General features: G+C 49.5%; 1 protein-coding gene across 7 annotated transcripts in view; it reads left to right on the top strand.

Annotated features, from left to right (window-relative positions):
- Positions 1 to 25,672, top strand: part of EPB41L4B (erythrocyte membrane protein band 4.1 like 4B) — a gene marked incomplete at its 5' end in the record, with an annotated part of 126,302 nt that overhangs the window by 31,424 nt on the left and 69,206 nt on the right. For all 7 annotated transcript variants that reach the window (XM_082696866.1, XM_082696868.1, XM_082696865.1 and 4 more), the window contains 8 exons: positions 4,189 to 4,293; positions 14,183 to 14,225; positions 15,075 to 15,153; positions 17,097 to 17,141; positions 18,978 to 19,030; positions 24,048 to 24,168; positions 25,202 to 25,289; positions 25,456 to 25,544. In XM_082696866.1, coding sequence (XP_082552992.1) covers positions 4,189 to 4,293; positions 14,183 to 14,225; positions 15,075 to 15,153; positions 17,097 to 17,141; positions 18,978 to 19,030; positions 24,048 to 24,168; positions 25,202 to 25,289; positions 25,456 to 25,544 — 623 coding nt within the window. The remainder of the gene's footprint in view (positions 1 to 4,188; positions 4,294 to 14,182; positions 14,226 to 15,074; positions 15,154 to 17,096; positions 17,142 to 18,977; positions 19,031 to 24,047; positions 24,169 to 25,201; positions 25,290 to 25,455; positions 25,545 to 25,672) is intronic.

Raw genomic sequence — 25,672 nt, 5'->3', positions numbered from 1 at the left:
TCTGCCCTGCCGTGTTCGGAGACAGCCTGCCGTATGCGTCTTGAGGTAGAAGCGTCGCTGAATTCCAGAAGAGTGATCCGGATTGAGTTAGGGTTTTACGCTCAGTACAGTCAGCTTCAGAAGGCCGGGGGATGAGAGGTCCTGCTACTGTGGCTCAGGGGTCATGCCATTTTGGGTGCTGTTGCTCCCCAAGGATGACTTATTCATTGACGGCTTCCCGTAGCTCTTGGGTCTTCCAGACTCGGTGACCCCAGTGTACCCCAAGCCCCGGAATAGTGGCTGGTACTCCATGAGGACAATATCTGTTGAATGAATGAGTGGATTCATCACAGCTGAGGAGACGTCAAGGCAGGGAGGCAACAAGGAGCGGCCTCCAGTCTTGTCACGTTAATGGGTCTCTCACTGTAACCACTAGACAGCACTTCACGTAGCAGCCACAAAATCGTATTTAGGTAAATGGCCTTGGAAGTGCAGCACGGTTCCCTAGGCACTTGTTCCTGGAAGACTTAATGTGAAAAGATTTTAACGAGGGCATCCTCATTTAGGCCTGCCGCTGGTGAAGTATCCGTCTGCTATCCGCACTTTAGCGTGGTCCATCCAGAAGATGTGCTCTCAGTGCCAGACCCCATGCCCCCCGCCCCCCAACCAGCAGAGCCGGCGCGCCAGCCAGGCAGCAAACATGTCTATGGGGCACCTGCCGTGTGCCGGCCGGGGACGTGCTTTGGGATTGGAGGGAAGGGGAGATGAACACAGTTGGTCCCTGCCCTCAGCCTCAGGTCGGAGTAAGACAGGAACAAAGGCGACTGCGGTGTAGGGTGATAAGTGCCTGTGTAATAGGGACACGCGCTTGCTTATGGGAACACAGGAGGGGCACTTACCACGCTGGGTAGGGGGAGGGGTGGGTAGTGAAGAGGGGCTGTTTGGGCGAAGCCTGAGATGACAGTCTGTGGGCTTCTGGGGGCTGCCCCAGGGGGCGTGTCCGGGCTGGCAGGACAGGGGAGTTACCTGGAGCCTTCTCAGTTTTTGAGTAGACACTCTGTGGGCTGGGAGGAGCGAGAGGTGGCGGTGCGTTCAGGGGGTGTGCCCTGGACCCTCCTGGCTTTGTCTGACCTTTCACTCCCTGGGACCTCTGTTTTGAGGCCCCCTCTCTCCCAGCCTTCATAATCTCACCAGATTCTTTTTAGAGCTGGAAAGGGCCACTGGGAATTCTCTCTTCCAGAGGAGGAGACCGAAGAGCCTAAGGGGCAGGGGGAGGTGAGTGGGGGAAGGTGTTTAGAGGTGAGTCAGTAAACATGGTGCTTCCCGTCCACCAGGCCCTGCTGTGTCTGGCACCTCCGGGTCCAGCTGAGCCAGGATCTGCCGGGACTGCAGCCGGGCTGGTATGGCAGCGGGACCAGTGGACTCTGGAAGGGTCCTTTCCTCGACCTCCCCCTTGAGCTCCTTCTAGATCAGAGCCATTTTAGAAAGATATCAGAAACCTAAGATTTGGAATGACCTAGAGAGAAGCTTGGGCCAGCTGCCCTTGTTTTCCATGTGTGGATCTGTGTGCTTTCAGTTCCTCCTCTGTGCACGTTAGAATGATGTACCTGGATGGTAAGCCCGGAACCAAAATAGGGAGACCTAGGTGGGGGTGGGCGGGATTTGGGGTCAGCTGAGTTCGAGCAACCCTGTCCATTCAGGGCGCTGTGCCTGATTTGTCGCTGAGGGAGACGTCCAGGATGGACATATGGATTTGGGGAAATTGTGAATCGCTTAAGGTCACAGTTAATGCATCTGGGACTAGAGCATAGATCTCTTGCTTCCTGCCAGCCCAGTTCTGTCTGCCACATCCTGCTGCTAAAGCTGGTGCTGACTAGTTCTGTCCCACTAGGAAACCCACTAATGAGGCACTGGTGCCATGGTAATAGGTGTTGTTGGGTAGACCAGTAGTACCGGATAATAAGGGGAGAATACATCTGGAGGAAGAGTGCCAGAGTGGTGGTTTTTTGTTTTTTGTTTTTTGTTTTTTAATGTTATTTGTTGTCTAAGAACTACCAAAAGATCAGTGTTAAAGAACATTTGGGAAGAAAATCATCCGTAGTTTCTTCATCCCAACATAGCTCTTTGAGGTTTTGCAGGCCATTTTTATCAAGCTGTCCCTATAGCATAGGCAGATTTTTACGTAGTTGGAATCACACAGAACTTCTTGTTCCTTTGTGGCCTGTTTACTTAATATCAACATAAGAATTTTCCTGATTCCTGTCTCATCTTTAGAATTATCCTGACAGCCCAGGAGTATTCCCAAGTGTTGAAGGGCCCAGCTCTGTGTCCCTGTGGTTGGAGTTCCGGTTGTTTCTTCTTCCTGCCCCACCCCCACCCTTCCTGCTCCAGTAGATAATGGTACAGAGAACATCCCTGGGCGTGGATCCTTCTGCTCCTGTTGAATTGTTGCCCATAAGGAGTGTTTCCAGGAAGGAAGGAGTCCGAAGGTTGTAATCCAGTGCTATAATTTTGAGTTGGGTTGTTTTTTTGTTTTGGGGGTTTTTTTTTTTGCTTTTTTTGAGTGCTGTTTTATATAACAGAAATGCAGAAATGCAGATGTACAAATAAAACAAAGGTATAGTTTCACAAGCTACGGGAAGGCAGACACCCTTGTACCAATACCCACGTCAGGAGCTGGGACCCTGTCAGCCAGCGGGAAGTCTGCCGTGGGCTCTTTCCCCAGCACATCCCCTCTGGGCCCCTGAAAGCAACAACTCCCCTGACTCCATTGTAACCACTTCTTGATTCTGTCTTCAAGTCTTACCACCCAAGTGTGTGTCCCTACACATTGCAGTTTCGTTTTGCATTTTTTTAAAGGTGTCTTTTAAATCTTTTTTAACCTCACGGTGCCCCTCCATCTCTTCTGTTGGTTGAAGAAGCTGCGTGGTTTGTCCCGAGGAATTTCTAGAATTTCCCACAGGTTGGATCTTGCTGGTTGCAGCCCCATGGAGTTCAGAACATTCCTCTGCATTTCCTGCAGTTGGCTGTTGGATCTAGTGGTTGAATCAGCCCAGGCTTGGTTTGTTGTTGTTGTTGTTTGCCTGCAGAGAGACAAAGGTGAGGAGCAACCATTTTGGGGGAGGGTGTTCTTCATCAGGGGTACGCGATGACTAGTTGTCTTCTGTTGTGATGTCAGTAGCCGCTGAGGCTTAGCACCTACCATTCGTTAGAAGTCACAAAACTGTGATAGTGCAGTTGTTATTCCTTCTTCATTTCGTTGTTGGCGTACTCCTGTAAGAGAAATTCTGCCTCTCTGCTATTTTTAATACCTTTATTGAGGTGGGCATACCATAACTCACCTATCTGAGGTGTATAATTCGGTGGCTTATATCTATTCATAGAGTTGTGTGTCTCTGTCCCACACCCAGCATGGGGCTCGGATTCATGACCCCGAGATCAAGAGTCGCATGCTCTGGTGACTTGGCCAGCCAGGCACCTCTGTTTTTGTTGGGATTTTTTGTTGCTTGTGCTTTTGATGTTGTATCTAAGAAGTCATTGCTTAATCCAAGGTCATGAAGATGTGTGCCTCTGTTTTGAGAATTTTATAGTTTTAGCTCTTGCGTTTAGGTCTTTGATCCGTTTGGATTTGATGTTTGAATGTCCCATCAATTGCTCTTTGATGACCCAGTGCTGCAGCTAACGGCCAGATCAGGGCCTCATCTCTTCCCTCTGTTTACAAGTTTTTATAATAAGATGTTGGTTCGCTATTCATCCTGTGAAGTTGTTTTTTGGTGTTTTGTTTCGTTTTCATAATGAGTGATTAGATTTAATGATGAGTCTTTATTATAATAAAAATAATTAAATTTCCTTAAAAGATTTTATTTATTAGAGTCAGCGAGAAAGTGAGACAGAGAGAGAGACAGTGAGAGAGAGAGCAAGCAGAAGCAGAGGGAGAAACAGACTCTCCCGCTGAGCAGGGAGCCCGATTCAGGACCTCGAACCCAGGACTCTGGGATTGTGACCTGAGCTGAAGGTGGATGCTTAACTGACTGAGCCACCCGGGTGCCCCCCAAAATAATTAAATTTTTAAAAAAGTATGTATACTGGGACGTATACATGTATGCAGTGTCGAGACAAAAGTGGTTTGGGGGTTTGTTTCTTTTTAAAACGTTTTGTTCTTATCCAGCAGTCACATCCCCAATTTTCATCTACCCGATTGTCTTCCAGAAACATGCCAAAGGCCAGGATCTGTTCGATCAGATCGTGTACCACTTGGACCTCGTGGAAACAGATTACTTCGGCCTCCAGTTCCTCGACTCTTCCCAGGTTACTGTAAGTACTCTTCTGATCCATTTCGGAACAGGTTGACTTTCCATGCTAATTGCAGATCCAAAGTTGCTGGAGACTGGTAGAGGGAAACATAGGAGTTAAACCATGACCTTGCTGCCGTAGCGAGCATTGGGGTGGCGGTGATGGCCCCCCATGCCACTCCTCCACGTGCCCCGCCTTGGGATGGCCAATAACCAGGAGAGGAAGAGAGAAAGAAGCATTCCTGTTGTGCAGGGAATGCATTCGGGAAACATTTCCAAGCATAGGGATGCGACTTGGGCAAATCTCTGGAGTTGGTAGAAAGTGGATGACATACCTAGGAATTCTATTAGTGATGTTTTATTTTTAACCAGCACAGAGATGGCAGCGTCATCTGTGGCCTCTTGCCGGGTGCCGGGCGCGGGTGCCGTGGACACACTGAATGTGATCCCAGCGGGGCGTAGTGGGTGCAGGCGCCCGCTCGGGGCAGGCCTTGGCACTGCCTGAGAACGAGCTTGCAGGCTCCAGGAGGTTGTGTTAGGTCAGAAGGACTTCCCTTGCTTTGCCTGAGACAGAACCGTCCACGGCGGGGGTGCCAGAGGGAGTGAACCTGATGGGGCTCAGTTCTGCTCTTTTCAAAAGCATGAATGACTTCAGAGTCTCCTGCCCCCATGAAATCTAACATTGGGTTTCAAAGGCAATTTATTTCACAATCAAAGCATGTTTTTTGAGGTGGGTGGGGGGATGGGTAAAATAAAAGGGATTAAGACTGTATGTATCTTGGTTAGCACTGAGAAACGTATAGAATTGTTGAATCGTTATACTGTCTGCCCGAAAGTATTACTACCCTGTATGTTAATTGAGTAAAAAAAAAAATATATTATGAGGAGTATTTGAGAGGCAGGGCAGGAGGTTGTCGGGGGGTAGGGAGGGAAAAAATGAAACAAGGTGGGATCGGAAGGGAGACAAACCACAAGAGATTCTTAATCTCAGGAAACAAACTGGGGGTTGCTGGAGGGGAGCGGGGGGAGGGATGGGGTGGCTGGGTGATGGACATTGGGGAGGGTATGTGCTATGGTGAGTGCTGTGAATTGTGTGAGACTGATGAATCACAGACCTGTCCCCCTGAAGCAAATAATGCATTATACGTTAATAAGAAAATTTACTGAGTATCAGTTATGCAGTGAGCCCTATTTTAAGTACCATAGATAAAGCAGTGAGCATGTATATGACAGATGGTGGTAAGTGTTCAGAAAAATAAAGCAGAGTAAGGGGAGAGAGAGACTGAGTAAGGGGTGGTGCTGTTTTAGACTGTGGGAAAGGGTGGGTTCCCTGATAGGAGATGTCTGAGCATCTGTGGCTAAGCCTTTCTCCCTAAAGACACTTCCTCAGATACTCCCTGGTGGGTCATATGGGACAGTTAAGGCTGAGAGTCTCAAAATCGCTGCCTAGAAGTTGGGTCCACCTGAGAATGTCTGTGTGATGCGGAGTCCCAAGACGATGCCACGGAGGCCAGACTTTGTTCATCCTCCGGGCTGCATACCTTCTGGGCAGACGCCCGCTCTCTTCCCACCAGACGCCTCTCAGGACTTCTTGTCTGCTGACAGCCCATCCCCTTACCTCCGTGACTGTTGCCTCAAGCATTCCAGCTGCCACCTTGAGTTAGTGGTCCGGATTCCTTCTCCTCCATGTCCCAACTGGAGATTCATCCCCGCCCAGTGGGACCCTGCTCAGGGGCACACCAGCCTTCCTCTTTCTGCTCCCTGCCCAGTTCTGCTATCTTCCAGGTTGGGCCATGCGTGCCCTGCCTTCTGACCTCCCAGGTGGTCTCAGCCTTTCTTTTTCACTGGGCAACCTGGGAATTCAAGTTGCCCATCCTTCTAAATACCCTGGGCAGTGTTTCCTCGCACTGAAACTTCACTTGGGCAAACCTCGCCCACATTCACTTGGGTCCATCACCACCCGATCGCTCCAAGAGCTGGCATTCTATCCCATTCCATGATAACTTCCTTGGTTCCATCTTTCCAGTTCCTCTGCACCTGGCCTTGGACCTTAACGATCACCTCCTGCCTCGTTCTCCCCTCTCTTGCCCTGGTGGAGCCTCAGCCGTCTCGCCTCCTATGTCCTCACTTGCCTTTTGATGCTCCTGCCCCCGTCACTGTCCCGTTAGCCTCCTCTCCACACACAGGCCCATCTGTCTCCTCTGCTACCTCTCCCAGGCTGGCAGGCGTTGCTGGAGAGTCACGGGCTGTGCCTTCTGGCACCAGCACAGGTCACAGATCACAGATGCAGCAAAGTCAAAGCCTCTGAGCTACTCCTGGAGCCTTGTTAGCCCCTCTTGGACTCGGTTTCCCTGGTTCCCCTTCGGAATCCTGAGCACAGCCCTGCAGTCCAGTTCTTCCTGCAGCGACTCTGTTCGTGCACTTGGGCTCGCTTCTTGCTGAGAAGACTGAAGTCATTTAGGTAAAACCCTCTGCGTTTTCTTACCCTGCACCTCAAAGTTTCTCTTTCTCTCTGCCTCTCCTTTTTACTGTTTGGTTTTACGGAAACGTGCGTGTTCCTCTAGTAGTTACCCCCTAGACCGGCATCGCAGTTCCATTTCCAGTTGCTTCCCGAGTGCCACACTTCGAGTGCTTCTCTCTGTCTCCGGTGCCTCCAGCTCTCCCATCGTCTGACACCCGTCAGCTCTCCACTTCCCGGAAACGCTTCTGTGTTCTGCCTTCTGTGTGTCTTCATGCATGTGGTATTTTGGGCTTCAGAAGATGGGACTGTGAGTCTGACCTAGACCTTGTTCCTGGCTCTGCTGTGACTCAACTGGGGGCTTTCGATGAGCCACATTTTCTCCCTTGTCCTCAGTTTTTTTTCATCTGTAAATGGGGTTCCCAGACCTGTTCCTGAGAGCTCCTCCAGTTCTCGTGTTCTAAAGGGGTGGCAGGTGTGTCTGCCCAACATGGCTTCTCGTGTCCTCGTTTCTGCCATTAGAGCCATGTTCCTGCTGTCCTGGTGCCGTGTCCTCCTCTCTAGGTGGCCCCTCTTCAGCCACTCGGATTCCCAGAAAGCCAAGGATGGGACTCTGTTACGAAAGATCGAGCCCTGTGCCTCTGCTCACTGGGCTGCCAGGCGTTCCCGTCGGCCAGCGCCCTGGCTCAGGCTCGGCAGGATCCAGGCGTCCTTCCAAGGCCAGATACCTGCAGACGCTCAGACTCCACAGGCTCTCATGTCTCTCCAGCTTCCAGCTCTGAGCGCGACGTGCTTTTCTTCCCCCACAAAGCAAGTGCAGGGTCCTCATCTCCCTGACTTTGAGGGTCCAAGGATGTGCAGTAGATCCCTTCTCATTAGTCTGACTTCCAGGCTGGGCTCCTGACAGGCTGGGTTCTGGTGAGGCCTGCACTTGTCTGTGACCCTGTGCTCGTGGGTTCCCCTCCTCGCGTGCCCTTTCTCACCCCGTGTAACCTTCTGGCTGTCCTTCAAGACCGTCTCAAACGACAGCTCTTCCTTCGCGCAGCATGTCCGGACGTCCCGGGCTTCTCCTGCTCTCTGGAAACCTTTGAGCTGTTTTGCCTTCTGTAGCAGTTGGCTCCTCTGGCCTGGGGCTCGTTATCTGTGTATATAAACAAACCTTTCTGCTTCAGTCCTGACACTTAAGACTGTTTCTCCCTAGTGACTCTTGTTGACCAGGCATACCACCCACAGCCTCAGTCTTCAGCCCCAGAAGGGACCTTCGCAGCCATTTGTCGATTGTTTCTGTCTTCTTGATGGTGAAATGAAAGCCTCAGGCTCCGGCAGGGCCCTCGGTTGAGTAGCACAGCTCAGACTCAAACCCAGGTTTTACGACCTCATGGCTAAGTGCTCTTCTCAGTACACTAGACTTGCGAGCCTGTTTTCCTAACCGTCAAGTAGAGGCAGTAATGAGTGTGTCGTAGGGGCAGGGACGTTGAGGGGCTCATGAGTTAGGAGGAAGGCTTTTGAAGTCTAACATAGCTGTGGGTCTCCGTTCTAACGAGGCAAGCTGAAGGAGGACCGGAAGTCACCACCAGAGGTGACGCACTTAGGCTAGCTAGAACCTGCAAGGCCACCTTGCCTATGGGAGAAACATTAGCGATTTAGGTGATACCTCTGGGACTGTTCCCAAGTCATTTATTTTGCGGGCGCCTGGGACAAATGAAGCAATTGATGGCCGGTGTAATAGATGGGGGCCAGGCAGGGAACAGTCTGCTTGGCCATTTAGCTTATGGCCTTGAGGGGCTCCCATGAGAAATGGCATCCCCACCCCACCCCTGCATGCAGATCCCAGAGGGCTGGCAGTGGCGGGATTTGGCACAGCTCACTGCATACCCAGCGTCTGTCCCCAGCTCCCTGCAAAGAGCCAAGCCTGGTTACCAGAGTGTGCTGCCCAGCCCTGAAGCAAGGTCAAAGTCTGTTGGCATTGCCTATTTTTAGCAGTTGAGGCTGGGGCCTCCTGTTTTCCTTTTCCGTATCAAGGCAGGCAGCAGCCCATTCTGTAGATCTCACCTTTGCACAGCTCAAAGCAGGGGTAAGGGCTCTATTTTTATAGAGGAGAGCTTTCTTCTGCGGGAGGAGGCTCTGGCCTCCACCCACCCAGCTTTCTTACAGACTGATCAGATAGCTGCTGTTTCCTGAGTTCCCACTCTGGTGAGCTCTGAGCCAGGCATCAACCTAAAGGCATTGCAAATAATTCTTTAAACTTCATCATCTGGAAAACTAGCTATAGAGCAGACCCATTTTATAGACGATGAAGCTGAGGCTCACTAGGAACCTTGTAAAGGTCAAAATGAGGGACAGAGGCAGGATGCAAAACCTGGTTTCATTCCAAAGGCCAGCCCTTTCCAGTGGGCTCTACTGGTTCCATTATACATGGTAGCATCTCAGCCACACACATCCATGTGCGTGCGCCCGCACGAAGGACACGGTTAGGCAGTGGCCATTCAGCAGACTTTGCCTTGGAGCTTCTTCGCTGTCTGTCTTTGTGGCACAGAAGTAATCAGGACCCTGTTCGGGCCTGCCGCCTTCTGGTGGGGGAGATGCACTACCCACCAGTGGAATACAGGGGTGTGTGTTTTCACTCTGGGAGCCCGGAGGAAGACCGCCTGAATATCCGTGATGAGCTGAGCGAGACATCAGAGGGAAGAGGGGTACAGGGATATGTGGCACTGGTAATAATAGCCCCACCAAGCAGGAGCCTCCTTCGGGTCATGCAGGTAGAGCACTCTAGATGCCCAGTGTGGCCATTGTAAGCCCCTCCCAACGCGAAAAAGGGACATTTTATTGGTGGCATGCTTTGCAGCAAGGGACCCAGAACAGGTGATTTGGACCTTTGTCTCTAGACTCGTGGGATGTTTTTCCTCTGGTTTTTGCAGCCTAGAATTGGGCGGATGGGTAATAAGAGGCCCAGGGCTGCGAGGTGAGGTTGACACAGATTTGGTGGCTGCCGAGAGGGTCAGCGTTGAAGGGATGTTTGCAGCTTTGCTCTGACGATCGCTTGGAGGGCCGTCACACGTGCCCCTTATGCGGACACTGCTGAGCCTTCCAGCTGTCTCAGGTGCGCCTGGAAGGAGGTGTTGTCGGGATGCTATTGCTGTGAGGGACAGGCAAGCCTTCCGCTTCGGTGGCTCGTCACAGTTTCCATGGCCACTGAGCCAATTCTTCAGACCTCGTGTTCGAGCACAGCTCAGTGCCCAGGTGAGGAAACGGTCCCACGGGGCCTGCCCATGGCCACACACTGAGTGGGCGGCAGAGCTGGGACTCGAACTCTTATCTTCTGCCTCCTTCTATTTTAGTCCAGAGGAGTGGGAAACAGCTCAAGAAATGCCACCGGCCTCCCGGCAGCCTGAGTCTGAAGGCTGGCAGAGCGAGGGTTTTCCTGCCCACGTGCAAATATTGATGCTAGCTGGAAAGCTATTGATAGAGGGGTCTCTAAAGTTGATTTAGATGAGTCCCTAAGGAAATCTCGCATAGCTGGTAGATGTGAGGTTATGGGGCTTCCTGTGGATGAGAAGGAGCGATCCCTCCGTGGGTGGGGAAGGCACTCTCTCCAGATCTCTGTGTGTTCACCAGACCGGAAGCTCACCACATCGCCTTTTAAGTTTTTGCGGAGGCTTTGCTACAAGGGCGGGATTGATAAACTCATTGGCATTGGTGAGTGATTCAATCTCCGGGCCCCCACTCTTCCTCCTCCCGGTCCCCAGGGGTCAGAAGTAAGCTTAGTCACAGGTTAGTTCCCCTGGCTACGAGCCTCTATCCTCAGGTGCTTTCTGAAAGTCGCCTCAATTGACATAAACTCAGGTGGGGTTGAAAGGGCTTTGTTACGACTGTCAGGACACCTTTATTGCTCTTACAGTGTAGAAAATTCCAAGGGTTTTAAGAGCTCTGTGCCAGAAACCAAGACCAAATATATATTTCTTATTATAAATCCCATCACACACAGTAAGGGCCAAAAGTGTCCTTTCCCTTCTTTCTCTTTTCATCCCTTGGATGTGATTATCTCTCCACATTCCTTCCAGCTCCGATTTAAACGCGAACTAGACACCCTCTGTAAGCGAAGAAACTCTACAGGTCCTGGGCAGCCAGCGATGAGCCGCGGCACTCACACGTGATAGCGAGGGCTCAGGGGGTGTTCAGGCGGGTTTTAGACCTTTTCGGCCCCCTGAGCTTCTCCTGGCCATCACAGTTCAAGGGCCTCTGTGCATATTTCGGACAGCTCAGTTCTACAACCAGCCTTCTCCACGTCATGGTTCTAGAATTGATGTACTGTCAGGACAGATGGGCTTTGCCATCTTGATTTATGGAAAGGGTTTTGCCAGATTGACTTGGATGAGATGTTCAGATCAGAAACCACCTTTCTAACACCTGTTAGAGGGTTTGAGTTAAATGTCATGCCCTATGAACTTAGAAATGCCCTCTTCTATCCCCAGTGACTGGTTTCATGGTCTCTTAAGAGGGCTGGAGCCATTCGCCTTGGCCTTTGCCGACAGGCAGTGTGGCTATCTTTAGCTGAACATCTGAGACTGGTCCTACTGCGGCTCAATGCAGGGCTCTGTGCAAGGACAGTGCAAGGATATGATTTACCAAAGGCCACGATGGGCCGTAGTGCCCGGGTGTTCATCATGAGGTGGTCTTCTGGGATAGAACACAAGTAATCAGAGTCTGGTCACCTCCTTGTAGCTAAGTAGAAAGTCAGGTCATTTTGAACTGGTTGGATACAAGATAGGTTTTATCATCTCTTGTTCTAGGATTATGGCTGGATTTCTTATCGCTTCTGATGCAGGCAAGCAAACCTGATCTGAATCCTCCCGATAGGGCCAAGGAGCTTTTAAAATGAAACTGTTTCTGATGACTTTCCCAATTTAGTGGGCCAAAGACTTCTCACAGGTCTCCATTCTGGTATGTCCTGCTTCGGGCAAGGCCCCGTGGCTGGGCAGGAAGGATGGAGGCCAGCCGCCCCACATGGATCAGGGAGCTCCTTACCCACCGTGGCCAGAGGAAGAAGTAGGCTGCTGTCCAGGAGGAGCATTAGCCGTGAACTGTCAGTTAACACCAACCACAGACATCTGGCCAACAAACCCCGAAATTGCTTGAGATTTCACAAAGCATAGACCACGATTTTCAGAAGAGGTTGTGGATGTGTCAAGATCCCCAAGATTGGTAGGCTATGTTCCTGGGTCAGAGGAGGATGTGGGAAGACTTCAGCACTAAATATTTAATGGGCACATGGGAGCCTTTAAAAAATAGTAATGCTCTGAGACTCTGTTTAATGGATCTTGGGTGGGACTTGGGTAGTTGGGACTGCAATGCACAACCAGGGTTGAAATCCATCGCCACGGGAACAACACAGGTCCGACTTGGATCGATATCATAGTTTGACCGCAGAGGGAGGGAACAGGGGGCTAAACGGGTTCTATTCCAGATAGAAGGGGACTCAAAGGGAAGAAATGGGACAAACCCCTTGAAGCTCTGAGCCTCTGGGTCTAAGATTAGAAGGCTGGTTGTGGGGAGAACTTCCTTTGCATGGTAATAGTACATTCATTTCAAAGTGAGGGGAAGGAGTTTAGTCATCGCCATTGGTGTGACACTTTGGCAGGAAAGTAAATAGACGTTTATCAGGTCTGGATTTGTCCTCCTCCCAGAGGCTAAGGTCCGAGGTTTTCTGCTTGGTTGAGGGCAGCAGTGACACAGCATTCTGACGGGGCAAACTGATCTTCAAAACCTGCCTGCTAAGCAAACCATGGAATGAACAATGAGAGTGACAGTCTGGCTCACGCCTTGAAGATCGTATTCTCATTAAAAGTAAAAAATTGTGCAGAAAAGAAAAAAAGTAAACCGCACCCACAGCCCCACATCCACGTCTATAAATCCTTCTGGACATATCTTGATAGAAAATAATAATTTTATATCAACGGGATCCTGGGTTTTTTTTTTTTTCCTTTTCATCAGGTGTTGAGCTGTGGGTCTCTTGCCACGTGGATAAAGAGGCCCACATCCGTTTGAAAGACTTGAATAGTGTTTCACCACAAGGACGAGCCATTTTTTTTGGATCCTTTGTCGATAGACATTTAGGTCATTTCCAACTCATGGCTATTAACAGGAGAGCAAGCAGCCTGCGCTTGCCGCGTCCTGCCGCGCGGATCTTCCCACATCACGTGGTTGCTGAGCCGGAGGGTGGAGATGGCAGAAGCCCACGTCCTCCCCTCGCACTGCTCACAGCTGATTGTGTTCTAAGTCATCTGTTATTTGCTCTAGTGTTTCCTTGTTCCCCTCCTCCCACACAGTCTTAATGGGCTCCATGGTGAGGGGTAGAGTACGCCGCACTCCCTCAGTCCCATCCTTCCTCGTGGTTAGAATGTGCGGAGCTGAGATTGCTCCTGACACCGGTCTACAGCCCCTAACCTGCCTCTGGTTCCCAGCAGCCGGGGAGAGACCCCCCGCCTCTGGCTGGGTCATTCCAGATTACCCTCACGGGCACGTTTCAGTGCGTGGCCAGTTCCTCTTTGCCTCCTTTACCAAAAAAAAAAAAAAAAAAAAAATTTAATCTTGTATTTATTTCTCAAGAATCTAATAGGGGCGTGTGCCTGGCAGGAGACAGGAGAAGAAGGATTAAAAGCGCACCGTCCCTGCCCTCCAGGGCTTGGGATCGCTTGGACGGGCTTCCAGAGTAAGGGTCCTAAGTACTGTTTTCCCTGGGAGTTAAGCTGCTGAGGCTCCTCAGGACAGTGTAGTATCAACCACTTAGACATGATAGAGGAATTTGCATACGAGGGAAATGGTTTTATGACTTGCAGGGGTGGCTGGGACGCAAGTATTCTTTCTGATGAAAATGACGGGAAGTTGAAATGCCCTCGTTGACCAGAGCAAAATTATCTCCAGCAAATAAATCTCTGCCTGTCTTCCCAGCTTCCTTGGGGGTCCTTTTCCAGGCAAAAGAATAAAGGGGTCATGAATTTGGGTTTTCTAATTTTAACATTTACACTGACAGAGCTTCAAGACCCATGTGTGGTCAGAGGCTCCCGGCAGTGTGGCTGTCTTTCCTAGGCTGATGGTGACTTGGGAGAAAATGGAGTATATCTTGAGAAATTTAGAAGGAAAAGCCAGTCGACACTCCACTGACCAGAAAGGGCCTCCACGGATCAATTAGTTAAAAGGTTTAAAGTTCTTTTAGGCGCCTCTTTGAAAAGTTAGCGCTCGCTTGAAAAAATGTATTGTACCTAAGCATGGATTTTTTTTTTTTTTTCTTTTAATACCATCCCACACAGCTTGCTGATCCCCAGGCTGAGAACCCTGATCTGGTCTGATCCCTGGTTTCATGGGTAGAATGACTGAAGTTGGTAGAGGAGGGTAAATGCGGGCTGTGTTGTTCAGCTGATGAACTGTTCCTAAAGAAACCTTTTCTCTCTTTCAGCACTGGCTGGATCATTCCAAACCCATAAAAAAGCAGATGAAAAGTAAGTAAGCAGAATTTAGCATACTCACTTATTTCTTTGATCGGAGAGTAAAACTCCTTTGCCAATGTTTTGAGGTATTGTGTTTTCCTCAGGACTTGGGAGCGTTTTAAAATAGATTCTGTTTTAAGTGGACGATTTCTCATTTCTTAAGGCTGGCCAAATGTTAGAGTTTAAAATTTGGATAAGGGTTTTTGGTAGATATTAAAAAACAGACTACACTCTCCTTTGAAATCAGGCACCCTTGCCAATGAGAACTGATTAATATGCTCTTCAGAAGCATGACTTTATGCCTATTACATTCATTTGCTAACGAGTGATAAAAGTGGACTCAGAGGATGGGAAGGCTGGCATTCCGACAGTCCGGTCCAGCTCTCCGATTTAACAGGTGTGGCAAGTCCTTGTCTTCAGGGTTGTGTATGCGTGGGTCATTTTAAAAAACCTGTAGTACTTTCCGGTGTCCTCACTGTATTTTTAGGTTACAGAACCCTTGATGTGTATGTGTCCCTTTCCTTTAGCCCACTTCGTACTTTGTAAGAAGCTAGTATCCGTTTGGAATATCTTGGCGATTGGGTGAAAGTAAAATGTCAGCACTTAGTAATTCATCTAGACGGTTAGGGTTTTATTCCAGAAGGAGTTCCTAGCTGCGCCGTCCTTGTCAACGCGAAAGCACATTTTAGTTTTCCAGACTAGAGGATTGAAAAGAACTCACTAGCATTCTGTGCCCTATTGCGTCCTTCCCGGTGTAAGTGTGAGTGTATGACTAGATTTAACGTGTTTTTCCTTTTGTCCATTCTCTGATCTTCAAAACTGGGGGACAACATCTTCAACCTTCCATCTCCGTGTGTTCAGTTGGACCTTCTTATGCTTTGCACTTTCGAGTTAAATATTACTCTTCGGAACCAAACAACCTTCGTGAAGAGTTTACAAGGTAGGACAACATGTAGGACAAGGTTTCCCTCTTTCCCGTAGCGCTTGCCTTGCAACTTACGGGCTCCCTGTGTTGTGGATCTGCCTCCTCTTCTGTCTGCGGGCTTTCAGTTCTGAGCAAGAGTTGTTTGTACTCTCCCTGTGCTTGTCTCTGTCATCTGTGGAAAATCTGCCCTTTGCTTAATTTGAACATTTTCTTAACAAATCAGAATTTAAAGATTTTATTTTCTTACCATGTTTCTGTTTTGTTGGGCTGTGCGTAAACTGGTGAGTCGTTCAAGGGCACTTTATTTTCGTCTAGGTACAAAAAGGCTTCCCTTTTGGTAGCCTTACCAAGGGAAAACCAGGTGTTGGACGAGCATTTCTTAGTCCCAGATTGCCATCTTATTTTTTTAAGGGGCTGCACAGTGTTCCCTCGATTGCTCCAATATCAAAGTTGTTGGAACCCCTTCATGTTATCTTTCAGCCCCGCTGGATTTCTTTTGAGCTGTGCCCGCCTATGCCTGTCTCTTAGACTTCAGAAACAGTGTTGAAGCAAAAGAGACTTTAAAAACATTTTAAGTACAGAATTTCCCTCCACTTACCCTTCTGGCAGCGAGACTCTCTACCCAGCCTTCCGCTTCTTTAGATGTCCCTCTTTGTCATTTGTGTGATTGACGTAGCGGTGACATGTCAGCTCATGGTGGTGGCCATTAGCCTGAAGATGACCCCCCCCAAGGAATACTTATAAAGACTGCTTGTCCTCATTCTCCACCCTGGAGAGGCCTACTGGCCTTCCGTAGCTAGGTTTTCCTGTAGAAATTGGAAGTTCTGGCCATGTCAGCCCTGTGTTCTCTTTGATGTAAGTACTCAGCTCAGTGGTGGCAAAGCAGCTGTCAGAAGCAGGAACATTCTGGAATGTACTAGAACCTTCAGCTCCCCCATCCTTTGATTTCTGGGTCACCCACAGAATCCTAGATCCATTCCAACAGAGAGTGACCGTCTGCATTGTTTTCCAAGTTCAAACAAATTATTCTCGAGTTCCTCTTCAGAGTCCTTTACGAAACATGCTGCTTCTAGCCATCATCAAAGCCGGTAATTCTTAACCAGGGTTGTGTGAATCAGAAACACCTAGGATGCTTTTGAACAAATCAGATTCCTGGGGACCACTCTTGCATGTAAGACTGATTCCATAGGTATGGGGCGGAGCGTGGGTAGCTTTGGCTTTTACAAAGCACTATAAGTGGTTCTGATGCCCACATCCTGCTGGTTTAAAAAAAAAAAACCACTTAGTTAAGCCAAGACACTTAATTTTTTTTTTTTTTTTTACTTAGGTGAACTTCACTTGTGTTATTTGCTGCTTTCCTCTCCCCATTTCTCATTACCCCATAACCCCCTGCAGCCCAGATCCGGGATTGGGGTGTGTGTGTGGGTGTGTGGGTGTGTGTGTACACGAGATTATTTTTGAAAGACAGAGTCTGCAGTTAACCTGCATCAGGAGAAAAGCCTCAAGCAGTTGCTAACTACTGGCAGCTGTAAACTTTCTGATACAAGCAGCTGCACCCTTTCCAGAATGTGCTGGTGGGACTGGCTGAGGGCCACGGCCGGGAACTCGGCCCTGTCTGTCTGATTGGACGCGCCGCATGCCTGTGTGTGAGCTCTCCTCTTCTCAAGCACCGCCAGGGCTGCCCAGGCCGTCACTGGACTGTGCTGTGTTCCATGTTCCATCCTCTGAGTATCTTGCAAATCCTATACATGCGCTCACCTGCCTAGCTAGGTTCTGGGAGGCCTTACCTGGAGACTCAAGAGGAGATGCTTCCACCAAAAGTTCTCATTTGATTTGGACTCCTTTTTACAATGCGGAATTGTGGGCTGTGCCGGGGGTGGTATCTGTGATGGGCAGTTGGGGATTGGAAACGGCTGGGAAAGAGGGACCCTCTGTTGACTTTTGTGTATGTTTATCAGGTACCTGTTTGTTTTACAACTCAGGCATGACATTCTTTCAGGAAAGTAAGTATGTTTTTGTTCTCACTCTTCATGCAGGATAGATCGTAGTATATTTCTAAATCACTGTTGATGTTGTTGTTGTTTTAACTCTTCTACCCTTGTTCCCTTTTCAAAATTCAAAAAAAGTACACCAGGCATTGTAAAGTGAGTCTAATACTTGTATCACTGTCATTGTCATCTTGTTTTAAATGATTACTCTATGGCTTGAAGCATTTCCAAGAGCATTTACTATCTTAAGTGATGTGCATTTGGGAATAATTCTCTCCCTGATCACATCCCTGCCCCATTCATAATGGCTTTTGTCGTATTTGCAAGCAAGATACGTTATTAGTATGTATACACTTACAAGCGTTTGGGCAGTCAGAAGTCTCATTCATCACCATCTGCATTTAAGCAACGAAGCGGGTTATGTTCTGACTCTGATGGGAGGTCTCGACATCTCGCCTCATTTCCTGTTCCCCTCTTAAAAATGGTTTTTCAATACCAGGCCTCTGGCGACAATGATTGGTGAGCGCAAGGGGGTTTGGTACCCATGTGGTTGGTCTCGCCTGCAGCATTCATTTTAAGGATGGGAAATTCCAATGTCCTAGCCCTTACAGTTGTGTCACTTCTCTACATACATACTGACCATATTCTATTCCACGGAAAATGAAGGCCGTACTGAATCTCAAAAAGGGATCCCTGATGCTCAAAAGAGAGCCTGTCTTGATTTTGAATACACTCAGAAGGAAATTGGAAAAGTGATGTCCGAATTTGCAGGCTCTGCATCGAACATACACTATAGAAACCTTGATGGCGATATATACCATGGAACAAGTAGATTGTACAGTGTATACATTTGCCTTTTTCAGTCATGCACTACAAATCTTTGGTGTGTGTATTACGAGTGTGTGTGTATTTCTATCTCTCTCCCTCTCTGCATACTGTGCTCCTCCTAAGAAAGGCCTCTTATCTTTAGTAATTGTCTTCCACTTGGAAAAATATTAATGGCGACATCTTGCATTTTTATGGTACTTTGTAGTTTCCGTGTACTTTGGCCTGATTTACCTGATTTACACAGTGGTGCCTTGGTCCCCAGCACTGCCTCCTTCCAGCTGGGTGGCCTTGAGCAAGACACGTGAACACTCAGTTCCGCATCTCTAAAGTGGGGGGTGGGGGAGCCCTGGGAGCACCCGTCTTTGGGGCTTATAAACTCTGTGCATTGACCGCATTTGGCCATACATGTGAAAGGCTTTGAGAACTATGAAGTGCTGTACCAATGGATGTCATTATTATTTTTCTGACTCAGTTTGTAATTTGAAGTGTGAATGAGATCAGTGATTGGAGGTGTAGTAATTCCCCTCCGTGGGTCTGCCTCCCTTCTACTTAGGAGAACGCTTGAGTGTGCCCAGCTGTCCTGGCAGTGTTAGATAGTGTGTCTGTCTGCTTATTTTTAACATTATGACCTGGTTTCAAGAAAGACGTAAGACAGCTTGAAAAGGCGCATGTACTAGATCAAGTAAGTTTCAGAATCACAAGGCAAGGGAAGGCTGTTCATTTCATTTCCCATACGTCCCCCATCCTTGCCAAATCCAGTAAAATTGCCCGCAGGGTGGATAGAGACTATACCAGGGTTGGGTGCTTTTGCTAGATGGTGAGACCAACTTTGGAAATAGCGGAAGTCAGCTTGTTTGCATTGTTTAATGTGGGCAGCAAAAATAGAAGCCGCTGGGAAAAATCATTATCTAAATATCACTACCTTTTGAAAAATGACTTTAATGATATTTTGTATGGTTTACGAGTATTAAAGTTCATATACAGAATTAATTTCCTCTCTCTCTCTCTCTTTTTCCCCCCAAGATTGAAATGCCCCTATGAAACGGCTGTGGAATTAGCTGCTCTCTGTCTACAAGGTACATTCTTCTTTGGTGGTAATTAGCATTTTAATGTTACGCTCTTGTTTCAGCGATTGATGATCCCGTGTACCAGGCTCAGTTCTCTGCTTTGGGGTATAATTGGATACAGTATGGCCTCCATCTCCAAGTAGCTTGCGGTCCCGTGAGGACATGGCAGAACCACAGAGAGGTAGCATAGTTGCTGCAGGGGGCTTAGGAGGTGAAGGCCCTTCCTGGGGATGAGTGGATGAGGGTGCACAAAGGAATCAAGACACAGAGTAGGGAAGTGCAGAGAGGCATCAGCGGTCGCGTGGTGTCAGAGGGTCGAAGTTTAAGAACCCGGAGAAGTGGACAGACTTGAACCCTGTTTAGACAGCATGACTTTCATGCTGTCAGCAGCAGGGCCCTGAAGGCTCTTAAGAGGGAGGCAGGCCTGGTCAGGTGTGCGTTTAAAAGAGCACACCGTCTGTGATGGGGAGGAAGGACTGGAGCAAGGCCAGGGCTGCGGCTGCCGTTAGAAGGTGTTGCTGTAATAAAAGGAAACTGACCAGGGTAGGGGACACATGCACGCATGCACACACACACACACCCAAAAAACATTATTGGTGCAGGAGAAGGACCTGGTCATGAAATCTGTGGCAGGTGATGGGGAAGAGTGAATGGTTAGAACAGTTGGCTCCTGTGAAGGGCCTCTTGGCTGAGAGGTGCCAGGGGGACCCCCAGTAGCTTCTTGAGTGTTCATATCTGGCTGCAGCAGAGAGGTCAGGCCAGAAGCATTGACAAGGTGTCATTTGCTTAGAGGTGGGCCATTAGATGGTAGGTTTGCCTGCATGGTTGTCAACGTTGGCTGTTCCATATTAGGCACTGATGGATTTTAGTTTAAAATGCATAAGAAACCCTTGCTAAGGTCTCCAACATTAATTAAGAGGATACGAACATGTAACTGCACATAAGGAGTTTTATCAGTATATCAGATAGACATATGTTGTGGATTCATTTACCAGTGCGTTTATTGGCTTCTATGGGATAATTAATTATGATGTATTTATGCGTATTACTAATTAATTTTGAATACCATCATAAGATTTGGCTTCCAGCTTTTGTATTTGCCAATTTTTAGAATTGATCTACGTCTTCAAATTATAAAATCAGTACACATCTATGATAGAATATCAGGACAGCAGCACAATAGACATATAGAAGGAAGGAAGGAACCTATCATCCTGCCATCCACAGATAATCAAGAGTGTCTATAAGCCAGGTGCAGTAATTCTGATAAGTCATATATAATTTTTTGTATGACTTTCTACTTGGTATTTTTAGTGTACATTTTTTGCCGTAAAGATGGTGTTTAATGACTGCAGGATACTCTCCTTACCTGATAATACTATTCCTTAGTCACTTTAATTCTTGTTTTCTAATGGGGGCTCGCATATAGCAGGTGCTCAATAAATATAGAAGGAATCAAATGGAGTGGGAGAGGCCCTTCAAAGACTGTGGCTGAAGGGGGAGCTTGCCCCTGAGGTCTGAAAGCACGGATGGTAGAGATGACAATATTGTCCTCTGTGAATGTCTGTGCTAAATACAATGCTGCGTGCTTCATGTCCACGTTTCCTGATATAGCAGTCCTTATGGTGAGTGCTTGGGGGACATGGCAATCTGCTCTCCATTCTGGCCAGGTATAATATCACCAGTTGGCCAAGTAGTATCCACGCTAGAGTTTCTGAATCTTCAGGAGTTTCTGCCGTCAGAGTTGGTGGCTCAGCAGTAGATGTCAGAGTGTGGTTAACGGGACGAAGTCACATCCCTGTCCAACCCGGGGCCATCATTCATGGGTCCAGAACCATGAGCGTGCCAGGCACATACATTCTCATCTTCCCCTCCCCTCCACTCTCCCTCACTTCCTGCCATGGGATGAAGTCATCATCACACTCCCAAAGTCCAGCTCTGGTGGGACCACTTGCTGCACTTTAGAGCTGGGGCAGGCGTGAATGAGGTCACTGTCTGTGAGCCTTTCTCGGGGAGATGACCCATTTGAGTTGGAACCACAACCGAGTGTCATTTAAGATACAGTCATTGTTTCCCATATGAATGAAGAAGGCTGAAGGCTTAGATACACAAGTTGGGGAGGTCTTGTTACGTTGTCCCTCTGAGGCCTCTTTTGCCCACATCCCGTTGGGAGGTGCCACAGCCTGCTTTCCAGTTCGACCCTGTGGAGCCAGTCTGCCTCAGGTCATCAAGGTTACTGGAGCTTGTCTGGCTTTGCATAAAATGGAGGGTGTGTTTTCCTCCCTTGCTTGAGCCTTGCAGACATGTCTTGCTGTGGTTGTCCTTGAATGGATGGTGTTCTGGAGGGGCAGACGCAGTGGCCCTGAGTGAAGGCTACGCTCTTTTGGGGACCAAGTTGACGGTAGATTTGAAAGTTACTGGGACATCTGAATGGCTCAGTCAGTTAAGCATCTGCCTTCAGCTCAGGTCATGATCTCAGGGTCCTGGGATCAAGTCCCGCATCGGGCTCCTTGCTCAGCGGGGAGCCTGCTTCTCTCTCTCTCTTTCTCTCTCTCTCTCTCAGCCACTCTCCCTGCTTGTGTTCTCCCTTTCTCTCTCTCTGACAAATAAATAAATAAAAGCTTAAAAAAAAAAAAAAAAGAAAGAAAGTTAATTCAGGCAGAAAGAAAGAGTGGGGACATTGGGCCGTCGTTGGCTGTGTGTCCACTGATCTTCTTTTGTCCTTGCAGCAGTTCCCAATTTTACAGGCAGGGCATCAGAAATGGCGAGCAGTTAAGTGGCTTGCCCGGGTGGCACAGAGATAGTGGACGGTAAAGGACGGATTCGGGCCCTTCTGTGTCTGAGCTGTTTCCACCCTACCCCACTCACCCCCACCCCACCAGGACCCTGGCTGCAGAGCTCACAGACAGTGAGTGTCATTTGGCCGGCAGATTCTCAGAAGGCGGGCGTGCTGTCTCAGCGTACGTGTACTAGGCGTCGCTCCTGCTTGTTCTCGCTCAGCAACAGTGAGGAGGGACCCGGGCCCCCTTGTCTGGGGGCCTTGTATGGCTTCTTCCTGCTGTGCTTGATGATGTCAGTGGTGTCGCTGAGATGTCACTCAACCCAGGGTTCTGTTGCCCCCCTTCGGCCCGTGGGTGCAGGGAAAGCGTGGTTCATAGGAAGGGGAGCTCTGCCCGCACTGCCCTGCTAGCCTCACCAGCCCCCTAGTTTCAGGGTGAGCGCTTGGTCAGAGGTCAGTGTTGGCCTGGGGAGCCCAGCCCTCCCCTTCGCTGGGTGCGTTATTTCCAGAGCAGAATCCTCATTTGTGACTTTGCTTGAGGTACCGAGTAGCTGCACACCCTGCCCCAGCCCACCCTGGTGATTTTAGGGGGCTCTCCGCCCAGAGCCGCAAATGAGGGTGAGGAGACGTTCACCAGGTCCCCTCCCCGTGTCAGGCAGCGTTCCATCCAGCCCTCCCACGTCCCCTCTGAGCGTGGCAGTCCTGCGTCTGTGTGGACAGAAAAGGCTCAGCCCTTCTGCAAGCCCATTGGGTCCCTCCGGAAAAGTGGGCTCTCGGGTTGGAAAGGCTGCTGGGGACTTAGTGAGGGCTGTGACTGGAGGGGTTCAGACGGTCTGACTGTGTGCTGACTCCTCAGTTGGCGGGATCTGTTGTGTTGAGCTGGGCTTCTCAAGGTGTGTGCCCTGGTCAGCTGCATCGGCATAACCTGGGAACTTGCTAGAAATGCACATTCTCAGGCTTCATCCAGCCCTATGGTATCAGAATCTTGGCAGATGGGTTTCAACAATGTGTGTTTTAGGGGTACCTGGGTGGCTCAGTGGGTTAGAGCCTCTGCCTGTGGTTCAGGTCATGATCCCAGGGTCCTGAGATCGAGCCCCGCTTCGGGCTCTCTGCTCAACAGGGAGCCTGCTTCTCCCTCTCTCTCTCTGCCTGCCTCTCTGCCTGCTTGGGATCTCTGTCTGTCAAATAAATAAATAAAAATCTTTTAAAAAACAATGTGTGTTTTAGCGAGCCCTCTGCGTGATCCTGACGCACATGCAAGTTCAAAGGCCAGGGGTGCAGATCCGTGCTTTCCAAAGTAAGCTGTGAGCCCATCACCTGGGCTTCTGGTGAAAAGGCAGCTTTCACATCAGTAGTTCTGGACTGGAGCCTGAGACTGGGCATTAGAAGCAAACTCCCGGGTGATGCGGACCCTGTGCATAGTAGCGGGATGTTAGAGAAACCTGGAAGATTCCTTTCCATCCTGGGGTCCACCCCCTGAGCTGCAGGGGTGGGGTCCGGGCTGGGGAGAATGGATTTTCTCATTCCTGTCTTGGAGGCCTGGGGCCCCCTGTGTCCTCAGGCCCTCCATCCTGTGGGGTACTTGGCGAGAGCAACTAGTGTGCAGGGTGCCCCGGGCTCTCTGTTGGGACTGCTCACGTGGCTGTTCCCCGTCTGCGCTGGTTCTGGCTGACTTGCCGCAGTTGCTCCTGCAGCCTTGTCACCCCCTCCCTTCCTCCTCCCCTCCGCCCTCCTCCCCTCTCTCTCCCGGCTTATTTTCCCCCAGATTCTACATGTACTGAATGCTTGATTGGTCCTCTCCAGCACTGCAGGCTCGGGAGTGCTGCTCGGACCCACCCTTCGCGAGAGCCTGCCGAAATGGATGTTTCCGAGCAGGTCCTCGTTCCCTGCAGTTGCCTTTTATTGCAGATTTGGGCTCTACCACCTCACGGGGGAAACATAATCTGGGCCTCCTTGGGTAGGAGAAGCAGGCGAGAGAGAGAGAGACACACACACAGTCATAACTGAAATAATGGTGTTTTGACCAGTGGGGGAGGCACGAGGATGATTCTTGGGGATTCTGGATGTACGTTTGAGCACCAGGTGGGAGTTCAGCCCTCCTGAAAGGAGGGGGGTCCTCCACATGGGGGTACTTATGCTTTATTACAGTTGTGCAAACTGCCTCTGGACCTGGTTGCAGCAATCACCAAAAGCATTCACTGTCTCCTGTTTTGTTTTGTTTTTTTTCCCCTTTTATGAACCTCGCAGCGGAGCTGGGGGAGTGCGAGCTTCCAGAACACACACCAGAGCTTGTGTCTGAGTTTCGGTTCATTCCAAATCAGACAGAAGCGATGGAATTTGATATCTTCCAGAGATGGAAAGAGTGCAGGTACCATCTCGCATTCTCGTGCGTTTCTTTCGTGATCTATAAGTGTGTGTCGGACTCGGATGTGGCAGCACAGTTGCTCTGGTTGAAGACTATAAAACTGTAGCTCCAGCTTTCCACTTCTCATCCATGGCTCTCAGTCCCATGTTTCCAAAGCCCCCTCCCCCACCACGACACCTGTCTTTCCTGAGATAGTGAGATACACAGGCAGGACAGAACCACACTCCCGCTGCTCTCTGAATTACAGAGCCTGGTCCCGACTGGCTTGTTCCAGTGGGGGGACCCCGCTGCTCACCTGGCCTCCTAGAGGGAGCAAGGAGGCTCTGTCTCCGAGTTTTCCTCCACACCTGGGTCTCTGTCTGTGGCCTGTATTTGAGACCACGTGTTGTAGAGCGTTATATTTCAGGACATGCGATGCCACAGCTAGATCCAGCCTTCTCTTCCCTCCTTCTCCCTGGGGTCTCCCTAGCAGACAGTTTCATGCCTTTCTGCCCTCCCAGCCCACCTTCCCAGACTCCGCCTCCTCTGAGTCAGTCGTGGACTTAGAAACGGAGCCTAGTTTCCTCCTATCCTTCCGTCCTTCAAAGGGGCCTCATGACCTTTTTTTTGAAACTGGAAGGTGATGCTAGCCCACTCTCATACCAGGTCAGAACGGCAGAGGAAGGTGTGGCTGTGGCATCGCGGTGTCACGCCCCACATGTGCGCGTCCCCCCCCCCCCGCCCCGCGCCCCCCCCCCCCCCCCCCGTCCTCTCTGTAGCCAGTGGTGCAGCTCTCTGGCCTTTTTACCTGGCGTGGACACAGCCACGTCCATGCACAAAAATCGTCGCCTGCTGTGCTCACATTATAAGCGCTGCTATCTGTCCTCTTTCTAGTCAGAGAGCAGTCTGTCCATGGAGGCCTTTTCCTGTTCACCCGGATTGGTGTCCCTTGTTCTTCTAATTGCTGCCAAGCATCCCAGTGTGGCTGTGCCCCTCAGAATCCCGTCGGGGGGGTTACGAGCCACAGTTTACATGTGTTTCCATTGGTTTTTCTAAGGGGAAAGAGCCCTGCCCAGGCGGAGCTGTCCTATCTGAATAAAGCGAAGTGGCTGGAAATGTATGGGGTAGACATGCACGTTGTCAGGGTAAGAACTGTGTGGGTTAAGTCTGGGGGTCTCTTGGGGTGCGCTGCGACTGGGCCACGTGTGAACAGTGTGCCGGCAAAGTAATGTGGCGAGGAAACTGTTTTGCATTCTGCTCTGTGACGACCTGTTAGAACCCTGTACCGATTGTCACTTCGTTTATTTGTAGGGAAGAGATGGCTGTGAATATTCTCTTGGACTGACCCCGACAGGCATATTAATCTTTGAAGGAGCTAACAAAATAGGCTTATTCTTTTGGTAATTTAGTTTTGTCTAATCTTAAAAATGTCTTTTCCTATTTTGTGGTGGAATTCTCTGTGGATGATCATTGAGGGATATTGGCAACACCCAGACGTGCTTTAAAAACACACCGTACTCTCGCCTAC

This window comes from Mustela nivalis (assembly GCF_964662115.1).
Source record: "Mustela nivalis genome assembly, chromosome: 13".
Classification (NCBI taxonomy): domain Eukaryota; kingdom Metazoa; phylum Chordata; class Mammalia; order Carnivora; family Mustelidae; genus Mustela; species Mustela nivalis.
Note: the sequence above shows the minus strand (reverse complement) of the source record. Positions and strands in the feature narration are given on the sequence as shown.